The sequence below is a fragment of the Xiphophorus couchianus genome, chromosome 2 (assembly GCF_001444195.1).
Source record: "Xiphophorus couchianus chromosome 2, X_couchianus-1.0, whole genome shotgun sequence".
In the NCBI taxonomy this organism is placed as follows: domain Eukaryota; kingdom Metazoa; phylum Chordata; class Actinopteri; order Cyprinodontiformes; family Poeciliidae; genus Xiphophorus; species Xiphophorus couchianus.
Window position 1 is genome coordinate 11,071,736 of NC_040229.1, and position 25,546 is coordinate 11,097,281.

Sequence of the window (25,546 nt, forward strand, 5' to 3'; positions counted from 1 at the left end):
CAGCTGTCGGAGGAGGCGAATCCTCTAGTCGGCAGAGTGGAGTGAGAGCTGGAGGAGGAGAGACCTGGGGACGTCGGCGTTTCTGTCCGTAGGAGTTAACAAAATGTTTTATCCCCTTCCGAGCGGGCGGGAAATGTCTCCGGAGTCTTTCTAAACAAGCTTAAGGACATGGCAGCTTTTGAACTTTACTCCAAGGTAGGCAGCGCCTGATAACGAGTCACTCAACGGTTTTTCTCTGCCTTCCTTTGTTAGCTTGTTATAATAAAATTGTAATTAGCAACTTTTTAGTGCCTGTTGAATCGCTTTTTAGTGAGTCAGGGTAATTATATAGCACTTTTTTTTTGCTACTCTGCCACATAAACTGCCTCTTCCCCATCCACGTTATGCGCATGTCCGCTGCCAGTTACCTACGACTGCTGCCGCTGATGAAGTTTTTCCAGCCAGCTGTGTGACTGTAAGAGTAGAGGTTGGAGTTCTCTGACCAGTTTCTTTTTCTCTGTCTCTCTCTTTAAAAAAAAAAAATCCAGAATGCCCATGTTTGGCTCCCAGATGCAGCAGATGTGTGGAAGTCTGCTGAGCTTCTCAAAGACTACACTCCTGGTGACCTGACGCTGTCTCTACAACTGGAGGATGGCACGGTAAGACAGCCAAAACTCCCCCACCCCAAAAAAACAAGCAACCAAAAAATTATCCTATAACCACACAGAGGCACACCCAGAAAGACTGAGATGAAAATTGGTTTAGGATGTTCTTGAAACGCCAAGCGCATATTTCTTTTTGCACAAACGCTGGAAGCAGAGCCTAGTGAAATTACATGCTATGATGGATTATTCATGACAGCTTGGCTGTTGGGAGTATTTCTCATCGTGAGGCAAAACAAACAGCTTTTGGTGCTATTTACAACTTAAACAGTGTGTGCATGGTTTCAGAATAAGGGAGCTGACTCAAACTAAGTTTTTCTCCAGCATTGCTGCTACCTGAAGGTATTATGTCGAGTTTGGGCATGCACATCAGGTATGGAAATAAGGTCAAATATTATCTTGAGTGAACATGAACAGGCCAAGCACTGAGGGTTTGCTGTTAGCTATCATTTGAAGCATGATTGACAGTTAATAGCTTGCATTTTTGTCCATTCTCAATGCCATCATTAGCTATCATTAACACCTTTCTTTTTGTTTTGTTTGTTCAGGTTGTGGAGCACAATGTTGACCCCAAAACCAAAAACCTGCCCCCTCTCAGAAACCCCAACATCCTGGTGGGAGAAAATGACCTCACAACTCTCAGTTACCTCCATGAGCCAGCAGTGCTACACAACCTTAAAGTGCGCTTTATTGACTCCAAGCTGATTTACACCTACTGTGGTAATGAGCTTCATCTGTTTTTACTTGCACTATCACTGGCAGCGTAGACTTTGGAGTCTTACTCACTGCATGCGCTGACATAATCCAGAGTACCTTAAGCTGATTATTCTGATGCATGCTTGCTTTTAAAGGAACACAATCTGGATATGTCACTGATAATAAATTGCAGAATTTGTGTTATTCAATATTTTCTCCTTTTTTAATCCAAAAAGCAAAATACACTGCTCAAAAAAATAAAGGGAACACTTAAACAGGTGTTTAACACTTAAAGTGTTCCCTTTATTTTTTTGAGCAGTATAAATCATTGTCCTGACTGAAACACCAGCATGTGGTATGACTGAAATCTTGCTTAGAGCTAAACAAAATATAAATTTGTTGCTCTCAGTTAAGGTTGTGACTAAGCCTGTCATGATAAGAAAATTGCTGGACAGTAAATTGTCTCAGAAATTATTGCGATAAACGATAATATTGTCGTTTTGAGACCATTTTCAACTAATAATGGAAAATTAACGCCTTTTGGCCTCTGAAAGACTAATAAACTTTAATTTTGTACTCCACTCTGGAATTGGAAAACATTTAAATATCAAAATAAAACACAACCAAAAACGATAAACAAAAAACCACGACAACTAAAGCCATAAATAAACTGGATTATGCAGTCTCTGTAAACAAAGTTGCTCTTCAAAAAATGCTAATCATCAGAATGGAAATTATTGAGCTCATTTAATTTATCATGAAATTAATTGATAATTGTGACAGGCGTAATTGTGGTCACTCTAGCCAACTCAAAACAGACATGTTGCTGATGTTGTTTTGTAGTTTTCATGTAAGAAAGATTTTTAATTGCAGTCAAAGTTTTTGTCAACTCATCTGTGTCAAATGCTTTTCCTTAATAAATAAATTATTGTTCACTGGGAGGGCTGAAATACATATGATTGCAGTCACAATATGTAAATTAATCGCATGATAAATTAAAACAAACTTAACAATTTCTATTTGTAGGATTTATTATTTTTCTCTTTTCTCTTTCTATCAAAAACTGGATGACAAATGTTTTCAGTCTTGTGTTTTGTTCTCAACTAGCCACTTTTTTGAAGGACAATTCTTTTTTACAGAGACTTAATTATTCATTTTATTTGTTGTTTCTGATGTTCTGTTTGTTTGTTTTGGATATTTAAAATGTCTTCCAGTTCCAGGTTTAAGTTTTCATTCAAATTTAGAGTTTATTGATCTTTGAGAACATGTCCTTGCATTGTTACTCTATGGCTATTATATTACTTAATATTGTTGCCTTGATATAATTTTTATCATTTATCACAATAACTTCTGGGACAAATTATCCTCTAGTATAATTTGTTATTGTTACAGGCCTACATTTTCAGATTGTCATTTGTAAAAGTAAGAAAAAGAACCATGTGTCATCTAAGAATGAACTTTTAGTTTTTCTGATCCACTTTAGGAATCGTCCTGGTTGCCATCAATCCCTATGAGAGTCTGCCCATCTATGAAGCTGATATCATCAACGCCTATAGTGGGCAAAACATGGGAGACATGGACCCGCATATCTTTGCAGTAGCTGAGGAAGCATACAAACAAATGGCCAGGTTTTGGTATTTTTGATTTACATTTTAGAGCCACCGTAGAGATCTTTTTTGTCTTTAACTCTGACCCTCTTGAAGATTTTTTTGCTTATGAATGTTCCTTTTTTTTAAATACAGAGATCAAATAAATCAGTCCATAATAGTCAGCGGGGAGTCTGGTGCAGGCAAAACGGTTTCTGCTAAATACGCCATGCGTTACTTCGCCACAGTCAGCAGCTCATCGGAGGAGACCAACGTTGAGAAGAGAGTTCTTGCTTCTAATCCAATCATGGAGGTAAAATTTAACCGCTTTAGGAAAATCTACAACACATGCTTAAAATTATGTTTTAACAGACAATATTTGTTGTTTTGTAGGCCTTTGGGAATGCCAAGACAACAAGAAATGACAACAGCAGCCGCTTTGGGAAGTACATTGAGATCGGGTTTAACAAGGATCACTGCATAGTCGGGGCTAACATGAGGACCTACTTACTGGAAAAGTCTAGAGTAGTGTTTCAGGTAAATCTTCATGGATCTGGACAATGTGTATTCATGCTACTTGAGCATTAACTTAGAAAAGGGCTGCAACTAACAATTATTTTGTTATCAATTTATTCTGATGATTAATTGATTAATCATATAACAAAGATGGCCACATTCTGCACATTTCAGTCTTTTTTGCAATACTAGAAATAAAAGATGCAAATAAGCAAATAATTCAATTAATTTTTTAAATAAGAAAATACTAACTTTATTGCCTAATATTCAGATGTATAGCATTCATTTGGTGCAGGCTATATCAGTTTTTAATATAAATGAAATATGTATGTATTTTATGTAGAGTTTTGACTTAATTACTGCTTTGAGTATATTGTTCTGTCAGCAGTTGGCCTTTTTTGAGTCTGTGCACTTCAGTTAATTAATTACTAATTTAGTAGATAATTTCAGTAATTGATTAGTCACAATTAATCTGACTAATTATTTCAACCTTACATTTTTAAAATTAGAACTTTACTGTATCTCTATGTGATTTCATATATTAGATCAACACCAAGCTGCTCACAATTGTGAAGTAGAATGAATATTATGGTTCATTTTTAATTTTGATTGTCACAAATGTAAACTAACACCAGAAATGCATGATTTTCCAATCCAGCTTCACCGTTTGGTTTATCAGATTAACTCCTAATAGAAAACACTAAAGTTTATGGTAATAAGATGACAAAATGAGGTAAAAATTCTGTGAATGTGCCTCACTCTCCATCTTTTTGCATTTCTTGTAGGCTCACGGAGAAAGAAACTACCATATTTTTTACCAGCTATGTGCCTCTTCACATCTGTCTGAGTTTAAGGCCTTCAAATTAGGTCTCAGGCAATAAAATATAATTTTTTATAATTTTTTCAAATATAATATGGCCAATAATAATACAAGTAAAATGATCTCACTTGTTGTTTTAAAGGCTGTGCAGATGACTTCTGCTGCACTAACCAGGGTCAGGGTCCAGTCATCGATGGAGTCAATGATGCCAAAGAGATGTGCAACACCAGGAGGGCATTCTCACTATTAGGTCAGTAGTTTTATTCATTTATATATATGTACAGCGCTGGAAAAAATTAAGAGACAACTTAAAATGATCAGTTCTCTGATTTTACTTATTATAGGTATAGGTTTTAGTAAAATGAACATTGTTCTTTCATTCTATTAACTTCAATTTGTGCTGAAAATCCAAGCACAAATTTAGTATTTATTTGCAGAAAATGAGAAATGGTCAAAATAACAAAAAGATGCAGAGCTTTCAGACTTCAAACAATGCAAAGAAAACAAGTTCATATTCATTTAGAAATCACAGTACTAATGTTTTAAGTCAGAAATCAATACTTGGTGGAAGAACCATGAGGTTTTCAATGGGATTTAGTGCAGTGGGCTCTTCATTTTTTGTAGATGCATGACTTCGATTTAGATTACTTGACACAGTTGTTTTTTTTTGCTCACATTGTAGGAATTGGTGAAAGTGATCAAGTGAAAATTTACCAGATTCTTTCAGCCATTCTCCATCTTAGCAACGTGGATGTAAAAGATCAGTCATCTGACACATGCAGCATCCTGGTAAACACTGATTTCTCTCTGATCCAATAACATTTTTGACTCTGTGTTTATGTAGTTCATTTTGTGTCTTTTTTTTTTTTCCATCTAAGACGTATGTTCAGAATTCAGAGGTATTTACGTCCTGTCTTCCCAGCCAGATAATGCCCACCTGATGGTCTTCTGTGAGCTCATGGGAGTTCCTTGTGAAGAAATGGCCCACTGGTTATGCCATAGGAAACTCCAGACGATCACGGAAACCTTTGTGAAGCCTGTTTCCAAAGAGAATGCGGTCCATGGAAGGGATGCACTGGCCAAACATATTTATGCCAGACTGTTCGGCTGGATTGTGAACAACATTAACAATGCGCTGGAATCTACAGTGAAACAACACTCATTTATCGGTGTGCTCGACATTTATGGGTAAGTTTCCCTTATCAGCTTCTTCATAGTTTTTCTATTATTGCTCAACAATTTACAAAGTTAAACTTATTTAGGGTTGAAATGATTAATCGGATTAGTTGTGATGAATACAGAAATAATAATTTGGTTTACTAGAATACACAAATGAAAATAAAATGTGATTTATTGAAACGGCAACATAAACTGAGAAGTATTTAGGTCAAAACTGTACAAAAAATTTATACATTTTGCATTTAAGATAAAAAATAAATATTTGTTTGTAAATATGCTCTACCCAAAACTCCTCGAATGGCATTTTAGCTTCATCCAGTTCAAATTCTGTTAAGAAAATCTTTTATTAAACACCTTTTGTTATCCCAAAATAATCAGCACATTATCACTACACTGTTTTGATGCATCCTTTGCTATAAATGATACACTAAAGCAATGGTTCTCAAAGATTTTCTTCTGGGCCCCCCTATGGATTACAATTAATCCCCCCCCCTCCCCCCAAAAAATCAACTGGGCACACACATTGTTCAACCAGACATAAACCTATACACATATTTTGTTTTCAAACTCCACTGAAGTTTATTTGACACTTCAGGTTGCAACAAAACAAACTACAAACCGTCTTTACAGTGAAACACTTTTGTGTAACTGTTTTTAATTTTTTTATTTATTTTTTCATTCATCCATACCGCTTCCCGCGCCCCCCACACTTTGGGAACCACTGCACTAAAGGAAGGCTATGCTGTTTGATTTTAGGAAATACAATGTTTATTTTGGTATTTAAAATAGGAATTGAATCAAATTATTTGCGTCTTTTAATGCATTTCTAATACATTAAAAGAAAAATCAGCAGATTGCGCCAATTTTTTTCATACTATTATTAATCAGAATAATTGATAGATTAATTGATAACTAAAGTAATCTTTAGTTGAGGACCCATATGTATTTTTCTTCAGGTTTGAGACATTTGATGTCAACAGCTTTGAGCAGTTTTGTATCAACTATGCCAATGAAAAGCTTCAGCAGCAGTTCAACCTGGTGAGAATCTGCTAGTCTGCTAAACCTGGACTTGTTTGTGTCCAAATGGAGAATTCATCCCTCATTTTTCACTCTTTCCAGCATGTCTTCAAGCTGGAGCAAGAAGAGTACATGAAGGAGGAGATTCCCTGGACGTTGATCGACTTCTGTGACAATAAGCCATGCATTAATCTCATCGAGGCCAAGCTTGGCATCCTGGACCTTCTGGACGAGGAGTGCAGAGTAAAATGGCACTATTGTTTGTTTTTTTTTTAAGCTGCCATTGGAAGTGTGTCCACCGCTCTGGGCTCCATCACACCTAATGTGGAGGTTATGACTAATGCTATGACTAACTGATGTGTCAGCGCTTCCTCTTTCCACAGATGCCCAAAGGTTCTGACGACACATGGGCTCAGAAACTGTACAACACCCACCTGAAGCAGAATGCTTATTTTGATAAACCCAGGTTATCAAACGAAGCTTTCATCATTCACCACTTTGCTGACAAGGTAAACCCTAAATCTGTGGTATGCAGTGCAGCCCCAATCACGTCTTGATGTTATGTTTGGACTTGCAGATGTTTGGGTTTGTCATCTTTTTCCAATTGGGGGAAAAATCGTTACTCATAGGTGAACATTTTGGTAATTGAATGAACACCCCAGTGGAAAACGTGCCACTTTCCAAGACTTTTGAAAGGTTTTGCACACTCTGAAGACTTAGTCGTGGTGGGATTGTTTCCTTTTTAATTGTTAGTGGCATTGCAGCATCAATAAAAAACATGTAAAAAAAAAAAATCATTCATTGTGTGCTGCTTTTCAAAAAAATACTGCATCACTTAATTCAACTGGTAACCTATTCAATAAGTTGTTCTTTATTGATTTGCTTTTTAATCAGTGTGTCTGTGAAGACCTGTCTCAGCATTTCATTAATTAACTCACTAGTTTTATTGTCATTAAGAGAAATAAAACAAAATATTAGTCCATGTTACCCAATCCTGATTATATTTCAGACTTTTGCAGCCTTTAAAACATTTTCTGACTCGATCACCCTCTATCTACCTCCATTCATCCCCCATTCAAGGTTTAATTAAATTTATTTGGTAGGGTTAATGCACATTAATTGACATTTCTATAAATGTGCCAGAATTAGCCAAAAGGGTATTTTTCATCAATGCTCAATTTGTCCTGATAAAAATGAACAAAGGTTATGCAAACAAGATTAAAATGACTTAACTACATAGATTCTCTCAATAAATACAAAAAAATTCCATCAATACACATAATTTATAAAACAAAGAAGTAATTTCTAAAACAAAGAAATTGCTGTGCAGTGTTAGTGTTTGATCACAAAAAGGGAGTGTGTAGGGCCAAAATCAAATTTCTGTGATCTGTTCCTTTGTGCCTAGGTGGAGTACCAGTGCGTCGGATTCCTGGAGAAAAATAAGGACACTGTCAACGAGGAACAGATTAATGTGCTTAAAAAGAGCAAGGTGAAACCATGCACTTTCTCTCTACTATTTATTAGCAGATGTTATTCTTTGTGGAGGCCAGTGCCAGTTTTATTGGATTTTAATGCTTTGCCAGCTGAAAACAAATGTGAGTTAAGTAATTTATGTGTTGCCAGTTTGTGGGCACGCACCCGGGAATTGTTTAGACAACACTATTGGAGGAAATACTCCCACCTCTGATCCTTTTTTAGCCAGAAACACTGCCACCTGCTGTTTGGTGGGCCCTTTAGTTTTTGCTGCCTTTTTTAAATAATAAACTTCTGTTTTCCAGTTTGGTTTGCTGCCGAAACTGTTTGAGGATGAAGAAAAAATAAAAGCGCCAACTAGCAAGATTTCTAGTATCACTGGAAGACCTGGGAAGTCTCAAAAGGAACATAAGAAAACTGTCGGACTGCAGGTTTAACCTTTAAACATGAACAATGTGTGATCAAAATTAAACTTTTATTCTGTTTTTGTAAAGAACAAAAACAGATGACACATAAGAAGGATTTATCATTGTCGTTTATTTTTTAGTTTCGACAGTCTCTATACTTGCTTATGGACACACTAAATGCAACATCGCCTCATTATGTGCGCTGCATCAAACCGAATGACCGTAAAGCTCCATTCACGTGAGGATCTCTGCTTCCTTTAGTTATCGCAAAGCACAAATAAAACACTTATGCATTCAATTATGTTTTTCTTTAATTTAAAGTCTGGACCCAATAAGAGCCGTGCAGCAGCTTCGAGCATGTGGCGTCCTGGAAACGATCCGTATCTCTGCAGCAGGATTCCCATCTAGGTACAAATCCGTAAACACAAGTTTGTTTTTATAATAAATAATGTTGGAATATACTTTGTCATGTCATTTATAATGTCTCAGATGGACCTATCAGGAATTTTTTGGTCGTTATCGGGTCCTGATGAAGCAAAAGGATGTTCTGCCTGATAGAAAACAAACCTGCAGAAACCTTCTGGAAAAACTTATCAAGGTGTGTTTGAATTTAAGAATGGTATTGATTGATTATCTGTAATTACAAGCATTTATGAGGGCTTGGTGTTTTGTCCTTAGGACCAACAGAAGTACCAGTTTGGCAAAAACAAGATCTTCTTCAGGGCTGGCCAGGTGGCTTACCTGGAGAAGCTGCGTTCGGACAGACTGCGTTCAGCTTGTGTCGCCATCCAGAAGACAATCCGATGCTGGCTCGCCCGCAAAAAGTATCTGAGGATGAGAGAGTCCGCCATCATGATTCAGAAGCATGTACGGGCTCAGCAGGCACGCAGGTGGGTGGATCATTTACAACAGGTTGAGAGGCGCAAATGCATGTCGGAAGTGTGTTTTTAATGCGTTTGTTTTTTGTTTCTCCTTTTAGTTATGTCAAGTTTCTGCGGCAGACCAAAGCAGCTATTGTTATTCAGCGCAATGTGCGAATGTGGTCTAAAAAGAGACGTTTCCTGCAGCAGCGCTCTGCAGCTGTCACTGTTCAGCGTGTTTGGAGGGGCTATTTGGCTAGGAAGCATTACTTCAAGGTAAACTTAAGACTAATTCTGTTTATCATTTTGTGGTCAGAAGAACTTCATTATTTTGACTATTTAACTCAGTGGTGTGCAAATCTTTTGCACTGTGAACCAGAATTACCTTATTATTTCTAAGTTAAAATGTTACATAATTTTATTGTAACTTTTTTATAGTGTCCTATATCCTCTCTGTTGCTGATTAGAAAAAAAATGGACCCCAAAAAGTAGAAAAACTCCTTTCACATTTTGAATATACATTGATTAACAGACCGCTTGCCTGAAAAAATTTGATGAATTTGTTATATTAAAATGTAGAAAGTAATGATATGTAAAGTTTTATAAAAAGAATCGGTTTAGAAAATACTTTTATATCTTTTTAGAATTTATTTTAATGTGTGATATAAATTTAATTGTCTGCCATTTTACTTATTTGCTGATAGTTTGCAATAAATCAACTTCGGCTCTGGAAAAACTTAAGAGCCCACTGCACTGAACCCCATTGAAAACCTTCTGTTTTTTCCATCAAATATTGATTTCTAAAAAATATTGATTTCAATATTTTTGAATATTGAAATCAAAAATATTTATGAACATGAACTTGTTTTCTTTGCATTATTCGAGGTCTGAAAGCACTTTTGTCTTTTTCTTTATTTTGACCATTTCTCATTTTCTGGAAATAAATACTAAATATTTGCCTGGAATTTCCAAGACATGTTGTCAATAGTTCGCAGAATAAAATAACAATTTTCATTTTACTCATAGACCTATAAAAGGTAAAATCAGAGAAACTGATCATTTTGCAGTGGTCTCCTAATTTTTTTTTCTAGAGCTGCATGTATGACCAGACATACTGTATGCACACAAGCACTTGCAGTGGAATGTTTTTGAGAATATATTTTTTAACTTGACATTTTGTGCTTGTCTGTCTTTCCACAGTTGCTGCATGAGCAGAAGGCTGTGGTGATTCAGAGGATGGCGAGAGGCTGGTTGGCCAGGCAGCGTTTCCGGCGCGCAATGGAGGCCGTCGTCCTGCTGCAGAGCTGTGTGCGCCGCATGAGTGCCAAGAAAGAATTGAAGAAGCTAAAAGTGGAGGCACGCTCAGTGGAGCACTTCAAGAACCTCAACATTGGGATGGAGAACAAGATCATGCAGTTACAGCACAAGATAAACGAGCAAGTGAGTTTTGTAGCACTATATAGAGGAGAGGTCAACAGCAATTTCCTGTTTGCTTTAGGCCCAACTTGCTGATTTTGTTAATTTTTCTGTCTACTTTGTTTTAACTCAACAAATAAATTTTAATCCAGCTGGAGATTTTGGAATTAAAAGATTATGCATTGATGCTTAAATAGGAAGCCGTTAATTCAATTTATACTAAATGCCAAAAAATATATATTTTTATGGAGACCGGATGTACCAAGGAAATTTAGACTCCTGTTTGAGTCACTGGTGTCAGGGGGGATCAAAGCAAGTTTCCAACTATCAATCTGTATGCACATCAGCCTCAACACCTCCCTTCCTTCCACATTAAAACATGTGGTTTTCCCAGATTCTGTATTTAAAAGGAATTTATTATGCTAAATTAACTTTTTGCACATTTTTATGCTTTCATTTGGTTCTCAGCTGCTTTTAAAAACAGCCCGATTATGGCAGTAATTGAATATTTTGATTTCTGGAAATGAGCTGTTTCAAAAACCTCTTAAGTCATGTACTGTTACCTAGCAACCACAGTGACGTCCAGCCTGTCACCTAGCAACCCAAGTGGCGTGCCAGCACGTTTGGTCAGCTGGTTTTACTGCTCCTAGAAAGAACAGTTGTTGATTGGCCATTCAGAAACCACTTGATGCATTCTTGTTGGTTGTGCAGGAGGCTCCAACTCTGCTTTTCAAAGATGTACAGCTTTTTAATTGCCTCTCTGTTTGCAGCCATTTTTAAGTGTGAGTCTAAACATTGAGTTGGGAGCGTGACCAGCAGCAGCTTATTTAGATTTAAAGTGACAGGACGCCCTAAAAGACTTCATCCTGATTTTGTGCAAAAAATGTAATGATCATGTTTTGATCCTGACCTGTTTAAGGAAGCGTAATAGGTCACCTTTAATGCTTAGCTACAGAACAAATATTCATACTTAAAAAATACACAATGCAAGAAATGACAACTCTGGAAGAGCAGTGGGCTTCAAAACGTGTGTAGGAACTTTGTGGTGCATCATTAGACACAAATATGTGTTTTTCTCTGCAATTTACTCTCTAATCACCTGCAAAAATGCTTCTAATAAAACTCTGGGTCATTGGCGTTGTCATATCACATGCAAATCATGTGTCTGTGTCTCCCCCTGCAGCACAAAGAAAACAGAGAGCTCACAGAGAGGCTCAGTGTTCTGGAGAAGACCCACACTACTGAGAGGGAGAAACAGTGCAGAGAGATAGAAAACCTGCGCTCTTCAGAGCAGGAGGCCAGAGCCAAAGCAGAGACGGTTCCCTCGCTGCTGGAGCAGCTGTCCTTCCTTCAGGAGGAGCTGGAAAACACCCGCAGAGAGAAGGAGCACCAGGAGGAGCAGACAAAGATCTACAAAGAGCAAACGCAACAGGTAGGCCTTAACCTTTGACAATATCAGGATTTCTTTAGCAGCATATCTGCTAATGATTTGGAATGTGGAGAAATTACTTTCACTGACATTCAGACAGATAAATTTAGACTAATTTTCACAACCTTGAAGGCTAAAATTCAGCTTATTGTAAATTTGAGGCTTCAAGTTATGTTTATCAAACATTCATTTCTTTATAATAATTCATATTTCTGGCTGTTTTGATGCAAACATAAATGTGACTACAAAGATAGGAGATGTCTTTCATTTAAAAATTAGTTATTATTTCTATTACATACAATAATAACTTAAGCTTTTAGATTTTGATTGCGGGATACAGTATGCCGTGGTAGGAGTGGGCGATATAAACTTAAAGTTTTATCACAGTATTTTATTACGCTATTGTGATAACAGTGACAATAAGAAATATGTCTTATTGTTTTAGATAACTGTATGGCTGTGACTTCATGACACAGTAGTCATAGTCCCACAAATTCAAATACTGCTCTTGAAAAACAAACCCATTTAGGACATCAGTCACAAAAAGAAGTGCGATTTGTATCCCTACAATGCAAGCAATAAGTGCATTTAATCTTAACTTTTGTTTATATTTATTGATAACAACTTCACTGAACAAACAGTAGAGAAAAGTAGTAAAAATAAAACATCCTTCAATACGGACAGTTTTAGGAGTTATTAAACATCAAAAGTTTAAAAACAATTGATGTGAAAACGATGAATCAAAATCTTATCATAAGAAATTCACCCCAAATGATAAACAATCTTTAAAATCCAAACTGATTGATTACTAAAATCATGCACCATGTTCTCTTCCAGATAATCCATGAACTGAACATGAAGAACAGCTTGTTAAATAGCAACTTGGAAGAACTAAACGAGGAATTCTCCATACAAGCTCAGCAGTTGGCAGGTAATGGATCTACTGGATATCTACACAAAAATCTAAGCGTAAGTGTTGGAAATTAAGTAAAAATGAACTTTTTTTACTTAGAAATTAAAACCAACTTGGAGAACACCAAACAGCTGGAGAAGGACTTTACAGAAGAGCGCTCTCGCTACCAAAGTCTCCTCAGCAAGCATCTGCAGCTGGAGGAACGGCACAAGGACCTCAAGGAGGAGATGAACGTCACCATAGTAAGGAAGATTTTCGTTCTTTGTATGGCAACAGAAGCTGATTTGACAGTTTTAAAGAGCTCATATGCAGTGCTTTAAAAAATTATTAATATTCCTTAAACCTTTTCACATTGCAACCACAAATGTTGAGTGCTTTTAAGTTGGATTTAATTGCAAAGATGTGCACAATTATAATGTGGAAAACTCTGTTTTTACCAAATTTGCACATGTAACCACTGAAAGGGTTTCCCATCTTTTCAAACTCCATACTCAAGCTCAGTCAGATTGGTGAAAGTGGGCCTGTCTCACTCCAGATTCTCTCTTTTTTATTTTTTATTTGAAAATATTATTAAAATTCTTATTCCAAATAATATTACATCCAAACCTTACATTTTTTAAATGTACTATAGAGATTTCAATCCAGATTCTAATATCATTTAGGTGTGAACCTAACCCTGGCTGTAACAGGTTGGATTTCTTCCATGATTATCCTATATTTATCTCCATTTATCTCTGCTTTCCAGTCCTTGGTGAAGAAAATATTCCCACTGCATTATGGTGCCACCACCATGCTTCACCATGGTGATGTTCAGTGTTAGTTTTCCAAAATAGTCTCTTTTGCATGTAAGCCAAAATGTAAATTTTCATGTCACGATTGTCTACTACTTTGCGTTCTCCGTAACATACACTGAAGATTGTGGCTGTAACATGGCAAGATGTGAAAAAGTGATATGAATACTTTTGAATGGTGTTGTATCAAATTTTATTTGGTCATATAAGTTGGGTAGCAGTTCCAAATGATGATAAAAAACTGAATTAATAGAGAACGTTTAAAACTGATGTTTTCAATCCAAGATTCACCCACCTGTTTGCTGCTTTCTCTAGCAAGTAACTTGACCAAGTTATATTTTAGTTTTGTTTTCACTTGTCAAATTATAAAATTTCTTCATTTAGAGGAATTATTCAGTAATTGTTCAAGCATGACTCTTAATTGGGTTTTATGAGGCTTATTTTTTGAGAAATGTAAATGGATTCCAGAACTATGTAGACATCGCTATATATTAATATTAATCTTGTTTATCTTAAATTTTATTTTTTGTTCCTAATAAGATTTCAAACCAGTCTAGTCACCAGAGGACAGACTCCAACTACAGCAGTAACTCATCTGAGTTTTCTCAAATCCTGAGCTCCACTGAAGATGAAGACAGCGCCATTCAAGCAGAGGTAATCTTTAAAACGTTCATCATCTGCAGATATACAAGTGTGACTTCAGACAGCTTTTATGGGTAAGAATTAGGTGATTTATTTACAAAGAAATGTTTAAAATCCTGATTAGCTTAATTGAGTCGTAATTTATAAGAAATATTTTGGAAAAGAGTTAAAGTTTTCCTTTCTCCTTTATGTATGTAAATACTGTTGTACTGTCCCATTTCAAGAATTTTGCACTTTTCAGATAGCATCGTAAATATAAAATGAATTCTTATTGTTGTGTCCTTTATTTGCCTGGTGAAAAAAAGGACTAACTAACTTGCTTAGTTGCTTACTTTACTTAGCTAGCTTACTTAGTTTGCTTACTTTCTTACTTATTTTACTTACTTTACTTACTTAGGTTACTTGCTTACTTACGTTACTTTCTTAGTTACCTTACTTATCTTTCTTACTTACTTACTTGCTTTGTTTATTTACATTACTTTCCTAGCTTACTTGTGTTATTTACCTACATTACCTACTTTACTTACTTACTTTACTTACATAACTAACCAACCTAACATGTTTGATCAAACATTTTATACATTTAACCTAATTCTCAGTGTGGCTGTTTTAAAAACAAAAATTAATCATGTTATTACTCGCATGCCATCTCTTTTTTTAATTAGAAATGGTACGTTAGGTTGTTCAGATTCCCTTTTGCATATCTAAGCTGTACAGTTGTTGTTAGTGGAAAGAAGCTTTCTCATGCCACATTAAACAAATGTGTTTGGTAGGAAAAATATTTGTAGTGTTTGTCATTTCTAATTTGATCATCATAAAGTTAAACACTAACAAGCTGTGGCGTCTTCAGTCTGAAGTGAGATGTTCAGTCAACTTGAATATTGACTTTCAGGAAGATAGCACACGTCTTAAATATTTCTCAATCATGAATAAGATTTCTAAGTGTTAAATTGTGAATTGCCTGAGCGTAACCTTATATGCCTTCTTGGTTTGATGAGCTGCAACAGTAGCTGCACTGCAAAACCACGTCTTCTTACCAAGTATTTTTGGACTAGTTTTTAGAACAAATGTCTTAGTTTTGTCTCATTTCAAGTGTACCAACTTGAAAGTTATTTTTCAGCAAGATATATAAGCTTGTTTTAAGTAAATAATTCCTTAATATTGACAGAAAATACTAGTTCCACTGGGATATTATTTCACTTATAGTAGGACATTTTCCCCATGTTGCTAGTGGAACTAGTACTTTTTAAAAAACAATCAATATTAAGGAGTCATTTACTTCAAACAAGCTCCTATATCTTGCTGAAAGGTTACATGTAAGTTAGTTTTGTCTTATTTCATGTGTACTAAGACTTTGGCACTATACATTAGAATAAAACACTTGGTAAGAAGTGTTTTTGCAGTGTATTGCTGATATTGGTCCATGTTTTTTATCTTAATATGCAGCTATATGCTCCAGAGCGGATAATCTCCCATAGAGCACGTACAACCCTAGAAATCAAAGTTTTTTTACATGACTGTAAAATAGGATTACACAGCTTCTGTTCAAGTTCTATAAATATCACAGCTGCTTGATGTGAACTATGCATGATGGAGTAGAAAACATTTCCTTGTGCTTCACAGAAAATATGAGAAATTTCTTTTTGTAATTTACTGCAGTTCTGTCTTCACTTATCTGTGTTTCTAATCCTCTAGTAGTCCAGTGCCTTAATTAAATTAATATGATATATTTAATCTAATTAAAGATCGCTTGTATTTTACCAGGATGAGGTCGAGACTAAAGTGGACCTGCCCATTCTTCTAAAGCTTCAGAAAAGGGTGAAGGAGCTGGAGGGAGAAAATCGATCTTTATGGAAAAAGCTGGATAAAAAAGAGGAGGCCCAGCAAGAAAAGGCAAAAGTATGAAATCCCTCTATAAACATTTATTTAAAGTTCATCTGCTTAGCTATTTGGTGTTTGGATCTTACATCATATCTTTCTGTAAAACAAATAAGGAACTGGAGATGCAGACAACTTTTGGCAGGACAGAACTGGACGTAGAAAAATTGAAGGTGTGACTTTCATCATATGTGATTACTGAATCTGAAATATGCATAAAAACAAAAAGTAGTTCTAGATTTTTGATCTTCAGCCTGTTTTCTAATGTAGCGGCAAGAGCTGGAGTCTGAAAACAAGAAACTGAAGCAGAATCTGAATGAGCTGCGGAAGTCTCTGACCAGCGAGAATAGCGATTTGGCGCCCCCTGCTGCTGGTACTTTGTCTTATAACATTCTGCTGGAACAACTCAGTTCTTCCAACGAGGAGCTGGAGCTGCGTAAAGAGGAGGTGTTGCTCCTCCGTTCACATATGGTTCGTCAGGAAGCTCTTAAACACAAGGTGAGAAGTTACATGGACTGTATGTGTTCGTTATAATATTAAAATGTAATTAATAAAGGAAATTTTTGTTTAAATAACAATTTAATTCCAGGATTCTGTACTTGGAGAAAGTGTGAAACTGGATCTCGGTGAAATCCACTCATTACAAGATTCTGACAGGTAAGAACCACCTGGCTCTGTTTTTATGCTGCATCTTGCCAAACAGTTTTGAAAATTTCTCAAATAATTTATAATCAATAAAGCAAAAATGCACCTGAAGGAAATGCACGAACTGTGCACGCTCTGTCTTCTAAGATGTGAGAAGCATAACTGAGCAGAATAATTTGTATACCATATAAACTTTATTCTTATGTAAAAATATTACATTAATCAGCCCAAATTATGGAGAATTTCAAGATGTATGCTTTTAATTGTGTTGTATTTATGAATTTAAAGTTAGAAATCATTCTTAGGATTTATAGCTTTTAATTAAAATATGACAAGAGGCAGAAGCTGACTGAGCTTCATCTGAAGTTAGGAATTTTATTTAGAAACATGTGAATAAAGAGAAGACCCCCTACACCCATGAAAATTTTAAATAATTCAGTAACTTTTAGTGTGTTTGTGCTTCAGCTGCTAACAGATTTTAAGTGCGATCAAACTGAGAAAACAAAGTAAAGAAAAATAAACTTGACAATATGTAATCATGATATGTTTTGTTTTCCTGAGAAAGATTTGTTAAGAAGACCTTATTAAAACAAAAAAGTCTTCAAGTCTGCAGAATTTCTTCACATTAAGTTACATATTATTTTAGATTAATAGACTGTAACACAGTGTTCAAAAGTAAAAAATTTTTGCAGCAGGACTGATTCATTTCTCATTCTTTGTTGCTTTTCTATATATATTTAATATATTTTATTTATAAAATGTTTAGTGTCATTTCAGTATTAAATAACTGCTTGTAAAATGATGTGTTGCAGTAAAATAATTGTAGATTCTTCCTACTTCTCTCTCTTCTCAGTAAATCAGCTGTTATTACTACCTTTATCTTTTCTGGTTTCTTATATGGGAACTCAGCTCTTTCTAATTGGAGATATTAATGCGTGTGGTAACTTTCTGATATTTCTCCTTCAGGTCCACTAATATTCATACCCTGAATGAAGATGGAGAGCTGTGGCTTGCTTATGAAGGCTTGAAAGAGACAAATAGGTAATGATGCAATATCCTGTACATTTATTAGGTTTTATACTATACTCGACAACATGCGTTTCCTATCAGTTGATATAAATAGTTATTAATAGTTTTTTTGTTTTAAATATATGAAATACTGTAAAACTGGTGCCGTGACTTTTTCTGTTTTATCCATAGTTTTCAGTCCACACCGTTTTTCATTTTATTTTAATCAGTTATGAGGCACAGAGGCAAAACTTTAAACTGCTGCTGCGCAAGTTACTCTACAGGTTGTTGCTAGGTAACCAAAGAGTGAGTGAGTTGCTAGGTAACTGAAGAATGAGTGAGTTAGTTGATTACACCAATCTTGCTTAGCTGGGCATGAGAGGTTGAGCAGCCAGAGCCTTTCCTCTGCCTACATCTCCCAGAATGCTGTGCGGTAAAATTATCTGTACAATTATTGGATATTCTATCAGACACATTATCTGTTGATATTGATTACCTGTCTATTGTGATATATCTTATTGATTTATTGTCCATCGCTAGTTTATAGCCATCGTAAAAAGAAAATGCTAGGATTTTGTACATATTTTATTCATATCTGAGTTTATGCTTTTTTGTTTTTTGCACATTTTTACTTTGGTTTTATCTTTGTGGACACAGAACGTCGCAGTGGTGTGTGTGTGTTGTTTTTTTTGTTTATTTGCATGATAAAACACAAGAACAAACTGAGTGAGTGTGTTCTTTATTTTTTACCATGGATCTGTTCACGATCCAAACATCCTGCAGGCTTCTGGAGACCCAGATGCAGGAGCAGGAGTGTCTTCACAATGAGAAGTACAGGAAGCTGAATGAGGAGATGAACAAACTGAGGACTGAAAAGGAGCATCAACAAAAGCTGCTGGCTATGAGCCTGCTTCTACCCGAAGATGCCCGAATAGACGCAAGCCTGAAGCATGAGATAACCCGACTCACCACTGAGAATCTGGTGGGTTTGTTTACTGGATTTGTGATCGCTCTTTCTTCCTTTTTATTACCTCCAACCAAGTTCTGATGTGGCCGTCACTGCTGTTTCTTCATAATGGAATTAAGACGTCGATAAAAATTGGGATTTTGTCATTAATTTATTTTTTCTTTAATTTCAGGAACGAATGGAGCAACAACAGAAACAAGATAAAACAATACGCAAATTGAAAAAACAACTTAAGCTCTATATGAAAAAAGTGGAAGATTTAGAAGGTAATCCAGTCGTACTACATTTGAAAATATGAACCCATATCTTTTTAAAAATCACAATCTGGATAAAAAGTAAAGAAAAATTTATCAAATCAATTAGTTTACATTATAATTTATGTCACTTATCCTGTGAAAATATCTATATTATAACTTATTATTGCTGTTACCATTGCTATTATTTTATTATTATCATTAATATCTCTATTATTAATAATTTTAGGTTTACTTGTTAGTAGCATTATTTTTTTATCATCAGTAATGTAGAGTAATGAATAATAAAAAAGAAATTTTGACTTTTTTCTCAGATTAAAGTCAGAGTTTGACATCACAATTAAAAAATACAACCTGGCAGTGATCTTATTGGTTCTCATATTATTTTTCTGTTTAATTTAGCGAACGCTCACCAGACAGTTAGCTCTTCTGGGACGAGCATGCCTGTCCGACCGGTGCACATCGCACGCAAGGAGAAGGAGTTCCAGGGCATGTTGGAGTTCAAGGAGGACGACACGGGTCATTTGCTCAAGAACCTGGTCGTAGGTGTGTGTTGTTCCAACAACCCGTCTGTTACATGTGATAAAAGTAGGTCAGGATGTTTCTTGTTTTCACTGACTGTGGTGATTTTTCACAGATCTGAAGCCTCGTGGCGTCGCAGTCAGCTTCACTCCAGGGCTTCCTGCCTTCATCATCTTCATGTGCCTTCGATATGCAGACAATGTGAACGACGACAGGAGACTCAGCACTCTCCTCAATTCTACAATCAGCAGCATCAAAGGCGTCATCAAGGTGCAGCATTTAACCTCGATCAGTTGAAAAACAAATGCCAGGGTTTATTAGATTGATTTGGACCGATTTCCAGCAAAATCTTGATAAACTCATCTATGTGTTTATCTTTAGACGCGTTGATTAATGCAATGCTAAAACCAGGAAGATAAAGCACATCACCCCAGTTTTAAGTTCTTACACAGGCTCCCAGTAGAACCAGGCCCAATGCTCCGCTAATCTGGAAAACTGCAAAACAGCTGAAACACAGAGTTCCTTTAAATCAAGGCTTCTCCTTCCCTCTCTTTAGAGTTGCCTTTGATGACCCTGCAAAAACACAAAATCTGTTTTTGTTTAGTTTCTAATGTAAATATCTTGGTACAGTTGAAATAAGGCAAAAATAACTTACAAGTAAGTTTTGTACAAGACAGAAAGCTTGTTTTAAGTCAATAATTCCTTAATATTGATAAAGTTGTATTGATATTTCACTTGGAACAAGACATTTTCTCCACAAGTGAAAAAATATGCTAGGGGAACTTGTACTTTTTTATCAATATTGAAGAATTATTAACTTAAAACAAGCTCCTATATCTTGCTGAAAAGTTACTGTAAGATAGTTTTGTCTTATTTCTAGTCTCTGAAGATATTTACACTTGAAGTAGGACAAAAATACTTGGTAAGATTTTATGCTTTTGCAGTGTAGTAACTTGATGTGCATTTGCTTGATAAATTTGATGATGTCATTTGACAAACTGTTTTTTTTGTTTGTTCAATAATTGTTGACTGTACTGTACGACGTTTTTATGATGTAAAACATTTTGAATTGCCTTGTTGCTGAAATGTGTTTTATGAAGAAACTGGACTTGATTTTGTTCGTGCAGAGAAAAGGAAATGATTTTGAAGTGGTGTCGTTCTGGCTGGCCAACACGTGCCGGTTAATGCACTGTCTGAAGCAGTACAGTGGAGATGAGGTGAGCATCAGAAGAGTGAAACGTCGCTCCTGCGTTTACGTGCGTCTTAAATAAAGCTGCATAATCATGTAATTAATCTGCCCTGCAGGTGTTTATGGTGCACAACACTGCTAAGCAGAATGAGCAATGCCTGGCTAATTTTGAGCTGACAGAGTACCATCAGCTTTTTGGTGACCTGGCCATTCAAATCTACCGTCAGATCATCAAAAGCATGGAGAACATCCTGCTACCCCTGATAAGTAAGAAGACCGGAGCCCAAACTTAAGCTTGTTGCAATAAATCAATTGATCGCATCATAAATTAAAATGAGCCCAATAATTTCCATTTGCATGATTGTTTTTTTTCTTGTATCTTTTATTTCTTCCTATCAAAAGTTTCAGTCTGGTCCATTGGTCTCAACTTGACCATTTTTAAGGGCCATTTTGTGTTAGTTTTATTTTTTGTTTTGTTCATTTATTTTGGATATTTAAAATGTCTCCCAATGTTTCATGTTTGTTAGAAATGAAGATTTAAATAATTGAATATTACTTCAAAATGATCTCAAAACAAAACTATTTACCGCAATAACTTCTGTGAGCCTACTCGAATGTTTATTTTGTTTGTTTTCGTGCACGCAATGAAACTTTTCTTATCTGAATAACTTTTACTGTACAACTTAAACCTTACAGCCACAAACTTCAATGTATTTATTTGAATTTTAGGTCATCAATTAGCAAGGGAACACATAATTATGAAGGGTGAATACAAATACAGGCCAAACTTTTCATATTAGTAAATTTAACATTTTCTTTTCCTTCTTAACAAGTATTCCCTGCTTTGTGTTCGTCTATCACATAAAATCCTAATACATTAAACTGAAGTTTGAATGTCAAAATGAGAAAAGTTAAAGTTTTATGAATACTTTTTCAAGGCGCTATGTCTTAAAATCATACTATTGTGTTTTGTAGTACCTTGCATGCTGGAGCATGAGGCAGAGCAGGGAGTTTTAGGCTCCAAACCAACAGGCCTGAGGAAGAGGAGCCCCAGCTTCCCTGATGAAGCTTTGACAGTGGAAGTCCTCCTGCAACGTCTCAGCTTCTTCCACACCACCATGAGTCAACACGGGATGGACTCTGACATCATCAAACAGGTGGTCAAACAGCAGTTTTACATCATCAGCGCCGTTACTCTTAACAATCTGCTGCTGAGGAAAGACATGTGCTCGTGGGGTAAAGGCCTACAGATCAGGTAATCACATCAACACTTCCTTATTTTTTAAAACTAAACATGAAGGAGGCTACAGAAGAGAGATTTATGAATAATTTAGATTAACAATACATATAAAAATTAGAGTTCTGACAAATTATGCTGCTAATAATATATATTGACCAGTTGGATAGACTTTAACTTCCTGAGATGCTAAAGCTAGCAAAGCATGGTGGGCAATATAAACTAGATTGCAATATTTTTTGGCACTATTTTAATAATGTTTATGATTTAAAAATAAAACTATTTAATACTTTATAAGATAAGTGTATGGCTGTGAGTGCATGGCACAGTATTCATAGCACCATAAAAACACAAAAATAGTTTTTGAAAAATATTCCCGTTTGAATTTTTTTTTTTTCAAGACGGCATTACTTTAAAAAAGTGCGATTTTAAACTACACACATTAAATTTTTTGGGGGGGGAAACTTATTGATATGTATTGATATTTTTGTGGAGAAAATGGTAAAAAATAAAATTTCTAATAATGCTGTCTATTTTATTTATTATTTAACATCATTAATTGTTTATTTTTAGGCAGTTATGAGACACGGTGGTGAAACCTTAAACTGCTGCTGCGCTAGTTACTCGGCAGGTTGTTGCTAGGTAACCAAAGAGCGAGTGAGTGGAACTGCTTTGAAAACCTAAATTGTAAATCTAATATCCACTTTCAGTTAGAGATAGCAGAGTAAACAGGATACATTTTACACCATTTTGTTTTGAATTTGTAGAAAATTTGCAAATCTGAATCACTTTTCTCCTCCTTGTGTTGTTTTTGTTTACATGAACTCATTTTAAAATTACGTCTGTTTGTAGCATTTTTTAATCTGAAGTGTCTTTTGTCCTCCTCTCTGGGTGAAGGTACAACGTTTGGCAGCTGGATGAGTGGCTGGGAGAGAAGGAGCTGAGCGACTGTGGAGCAAAGGAAACTCTGGAGCCTCTTATTCAGGCTGCACAGCTTTTACAGATCAATAAAAACACTGAAGTTGATGCCAAAGCAATCTGTAGCATGTGCTCGTCCCTCACCACAGCACAGGTTCGGCATGAGAAAACATTCCAGCTTTTTAATCTTTACACAAATAAATATAACTCAGTTCACTCTTATGTTTTTTTTTTTGTTTTTTTTTTACAGATTGTTAAAATCCTGACGTTGTATACTCCAGTGATTGAGTTTGAAGAAAGAGTATCAAACACATTCATCACCACCATTAAAGTAAGGTCTTAATACTGGGGTGTCCAAAATGTGGCCCGGGGGCCATTTGTGACCTTTGAAATGATTTTAATCGGCCCAACCGACCATAAGTCATAACTGATGACCCCAAAAATTTGTAAATTGTTTTTTGGGTTTTTTTATAAGGCAACAATGTGAAGCCTTTTCTTATGTTTCAAAACTTCAAGTATTTATAGATTTTATATTTCTAGATAAAATAGGAAAAAATGTATGATTGTTTTGGTCTGAGTAGTTTAAATTTGCCAATTTTGGGCGGGGCAAAAAGTTTGGGAACCACTGTCTTAATCTCTAGACTTTTTTTTATCAAGCTTCCATGTAATAGTTCATTAACTCTTTTCTTCCTTTTTAGAACCTTTTGAAAGACAGAGCTGAGTCGTCCAACTTGATGATGGACGCCAAGAAAATATTCTCCGTCACATTCCCGTTCACGCCTTCCTCTGTGGCTCTGGAGACCATCCAGATCCCTGCAAGCCTCAACCTGGGCTTCCTTACACGTGTCTAGAGCTGACCTCTGACCTCTGATTGCACCTTGTTTTTCTAATCCTGTTTACAAGTAAATAAAATGAACCAAAGACTGTTTTCCATCAAAGTTTGTATCTTAAAAAAGAGCTGAAATTTATAGATGTGTGAATATTGTTTGGTTTTTTTTCCCCTAAGAATACAAACCAACTCAATAGGAAATATGCAAAAAAGTTTCTTAAAGGAGAACCTTTAAAAAGAAAATAAAGAATTTTAGCATAGAAATGTGACATTTCACCTGTTGACATTAGTAAATATACAGTGCTGGCTGTTGGCTTACTTACACTCATCATGGATGTGAAGGGTGTACAAATTTTAAACCTTTTTCCAGAGTGGAATAAGAATACAGCATACAAATAAATAAAATGTAATTGAATTAAGTTTGGCAAACTTAATTTATTTGCTTTTCTGTAATGACAAAATATTTGAGTGAATACATTTAATTTAAGTATCAATTTATCTCAGTTTTTTTTTTTTTTACTTGGATCACCTGTTGTGTTTTTTCAGTGTACATCGTAGTGATTTAACTTGGTGTACAAGTTTGAATTTATTGTGGATTTATCTAAAAACAGTCAGGCTTAGTTAGGTGTTATTGCAATTATAACACCTAACTAATGAAGTTAAATGTCTTCTTGAAAGTTTTAGAGTTAACACTATAGTTCAAAAGCCATTAATAATCTACTGACATAATTCTTCCTGGATATTTGACTGTCCTTTTTAAAATAATTGGCAGAGTTTGATTTGGTTGGTTTCCTGGCCCAGTGCTATTTTTAAATTTAAGTTCAGTTCATGAATAGTTTAAAAACTTGCCTGTTTGTTCTGTTTCTTTTATTATGAAACCAGTTTTGATGTGTTTGGGATCGTTGTCCTGCTGGAACATGCAGTGGTCAAAGTTTTCCCCCATCTGGTTGTTCACAGCCAGCATTACTGACTGTGAAACAGACCCTCAGCATGATACTATCACCACCATACCTGATTGTTAGGTTTAAAATTCTCACTTTGGCTCCTCCAAACAAAACTTCTTATCATTGTTGCCAAATAACGTGATTTTAGTCTTGTCTGAAAAGACACATTTTTGTTTTTGTGTCATTTTCCTAGTTTTTGGGGGTTGAGAACATCCCAGTTTATGGGAAAGTGAAATTTTCTTCACCGGGTCATTCTGGTTCTTGAGTTGTTTGACTGAAACTTGGACATAATTCATACTTCAAACTGGATAACTATCCCAAACGCTCATTAAATCTGGTTGGCGATGCCTTCCCAAAGCCCCAACCTTGGACTTCAGCAGCAGTTTTATAATGGTTCACATGTCAGATCAAGCTGGAGAGAAATATTAATTTGAGAGGTGTGCTCCTTTATTTTATCTTAAATGTTTTAAAACATTAATTTAAATGCTAAAATTTCTTTCTCTTATGCTCAACTATAACCTACTACAGCATCCTGTTGTATATCTGAATTTAAAGACAAATTTGTCAATTTTTCCCCCAATTATTTAAACTACCTGCAATTTTCAAAAAACTAAGGTTTTCTTATTGAAAAACATAAACTAAAACACTACATAATATTTTATATTTTGCATAATGACACTGTATACGTCACTTTTTGCATATATTGTATACATTTTGTATATGTTATGTTCCATTATCTCCATGCTGATGGATGATTAACTAACCAACT

At 35.5% G+C, this 25,546-nt stretch overlaps 1 protein-coding gene across 2 annotated transcripts; it reads left to right on the forward strand.

Annotated features, from left to right (window-relative positions):
* On the forward strand, window positions 1-24,252 carry LOC114161313 (unconventional myosin-Va-like). Of its 2 annotated transcripts, XM_028044525.1 has the most exons (40): window positions 1-195; window positions 528-638; window positions 1,190-1,361; window positions 2,821-2,965; window positions 3,080-3,236; window positions 3,317-3,460; window positions 4,225-4,306; window positions 4,402-4,509; window positions 4,942-5,048; window positions 5,182-5,447; window positions 6,395-6,476; window positions 6,558-6,698; window positions 6,839-6,964; window positions 7,861-7,944; window positions 8,234-8,359; window positions 8,476-8,573; window positions 8,657-8,743; window positions 8,825-8,933; window positions 9,014-9,225; window positions 9,315-9,471; window positions 10,396-10,635; window positions 11,795-12,043; window positions 12,878-12,971; window positions 13,053-13,195; window positions 14,285-14,398; window positions 16,151-16,285; window positions 16,381-16,437; window positions 16,535-16,762; window positions 16,854-16,921; window positions 17,876-17,950; window positions 18,701-18,899; window positions 19,057-19,150; window positions 19,541-19,684; window positions 19,776-19,930; window positions 20,788-20,877; window positions 20,966-21,116; window positions 21,825-22,104; window positions 22,984-23,158; window positions 23,255-23,335; window positions 23,703-24,252. In XM_028044525.1, the coding sequence occupies exons 1-40, from the start codon at window positions 169-171 to the stop codon at window positions 23,853-23,855; spliced, it is 5,466 nt and encodes a 1,821-aa protein (XP_027900326.1). In that variant the 5' UTR covers window positions 1-168; the 3' UTR covers window positions 23,856-24,252. The 2 variants fall into 2 exon arrangements, with proteins under 2 accessions (XP_027900326.1, XP_027900334.1); XM_028044533.1 differs by lacking the exons at window positions 1-195; window positions 528-638; window positions 1,190-1,361 and having other exon boundaries at window positions 2,857-2,971.
* The last annotated feature ends 1,294 nt before the right edge of the window (window positions 24,253-25,546 follow it).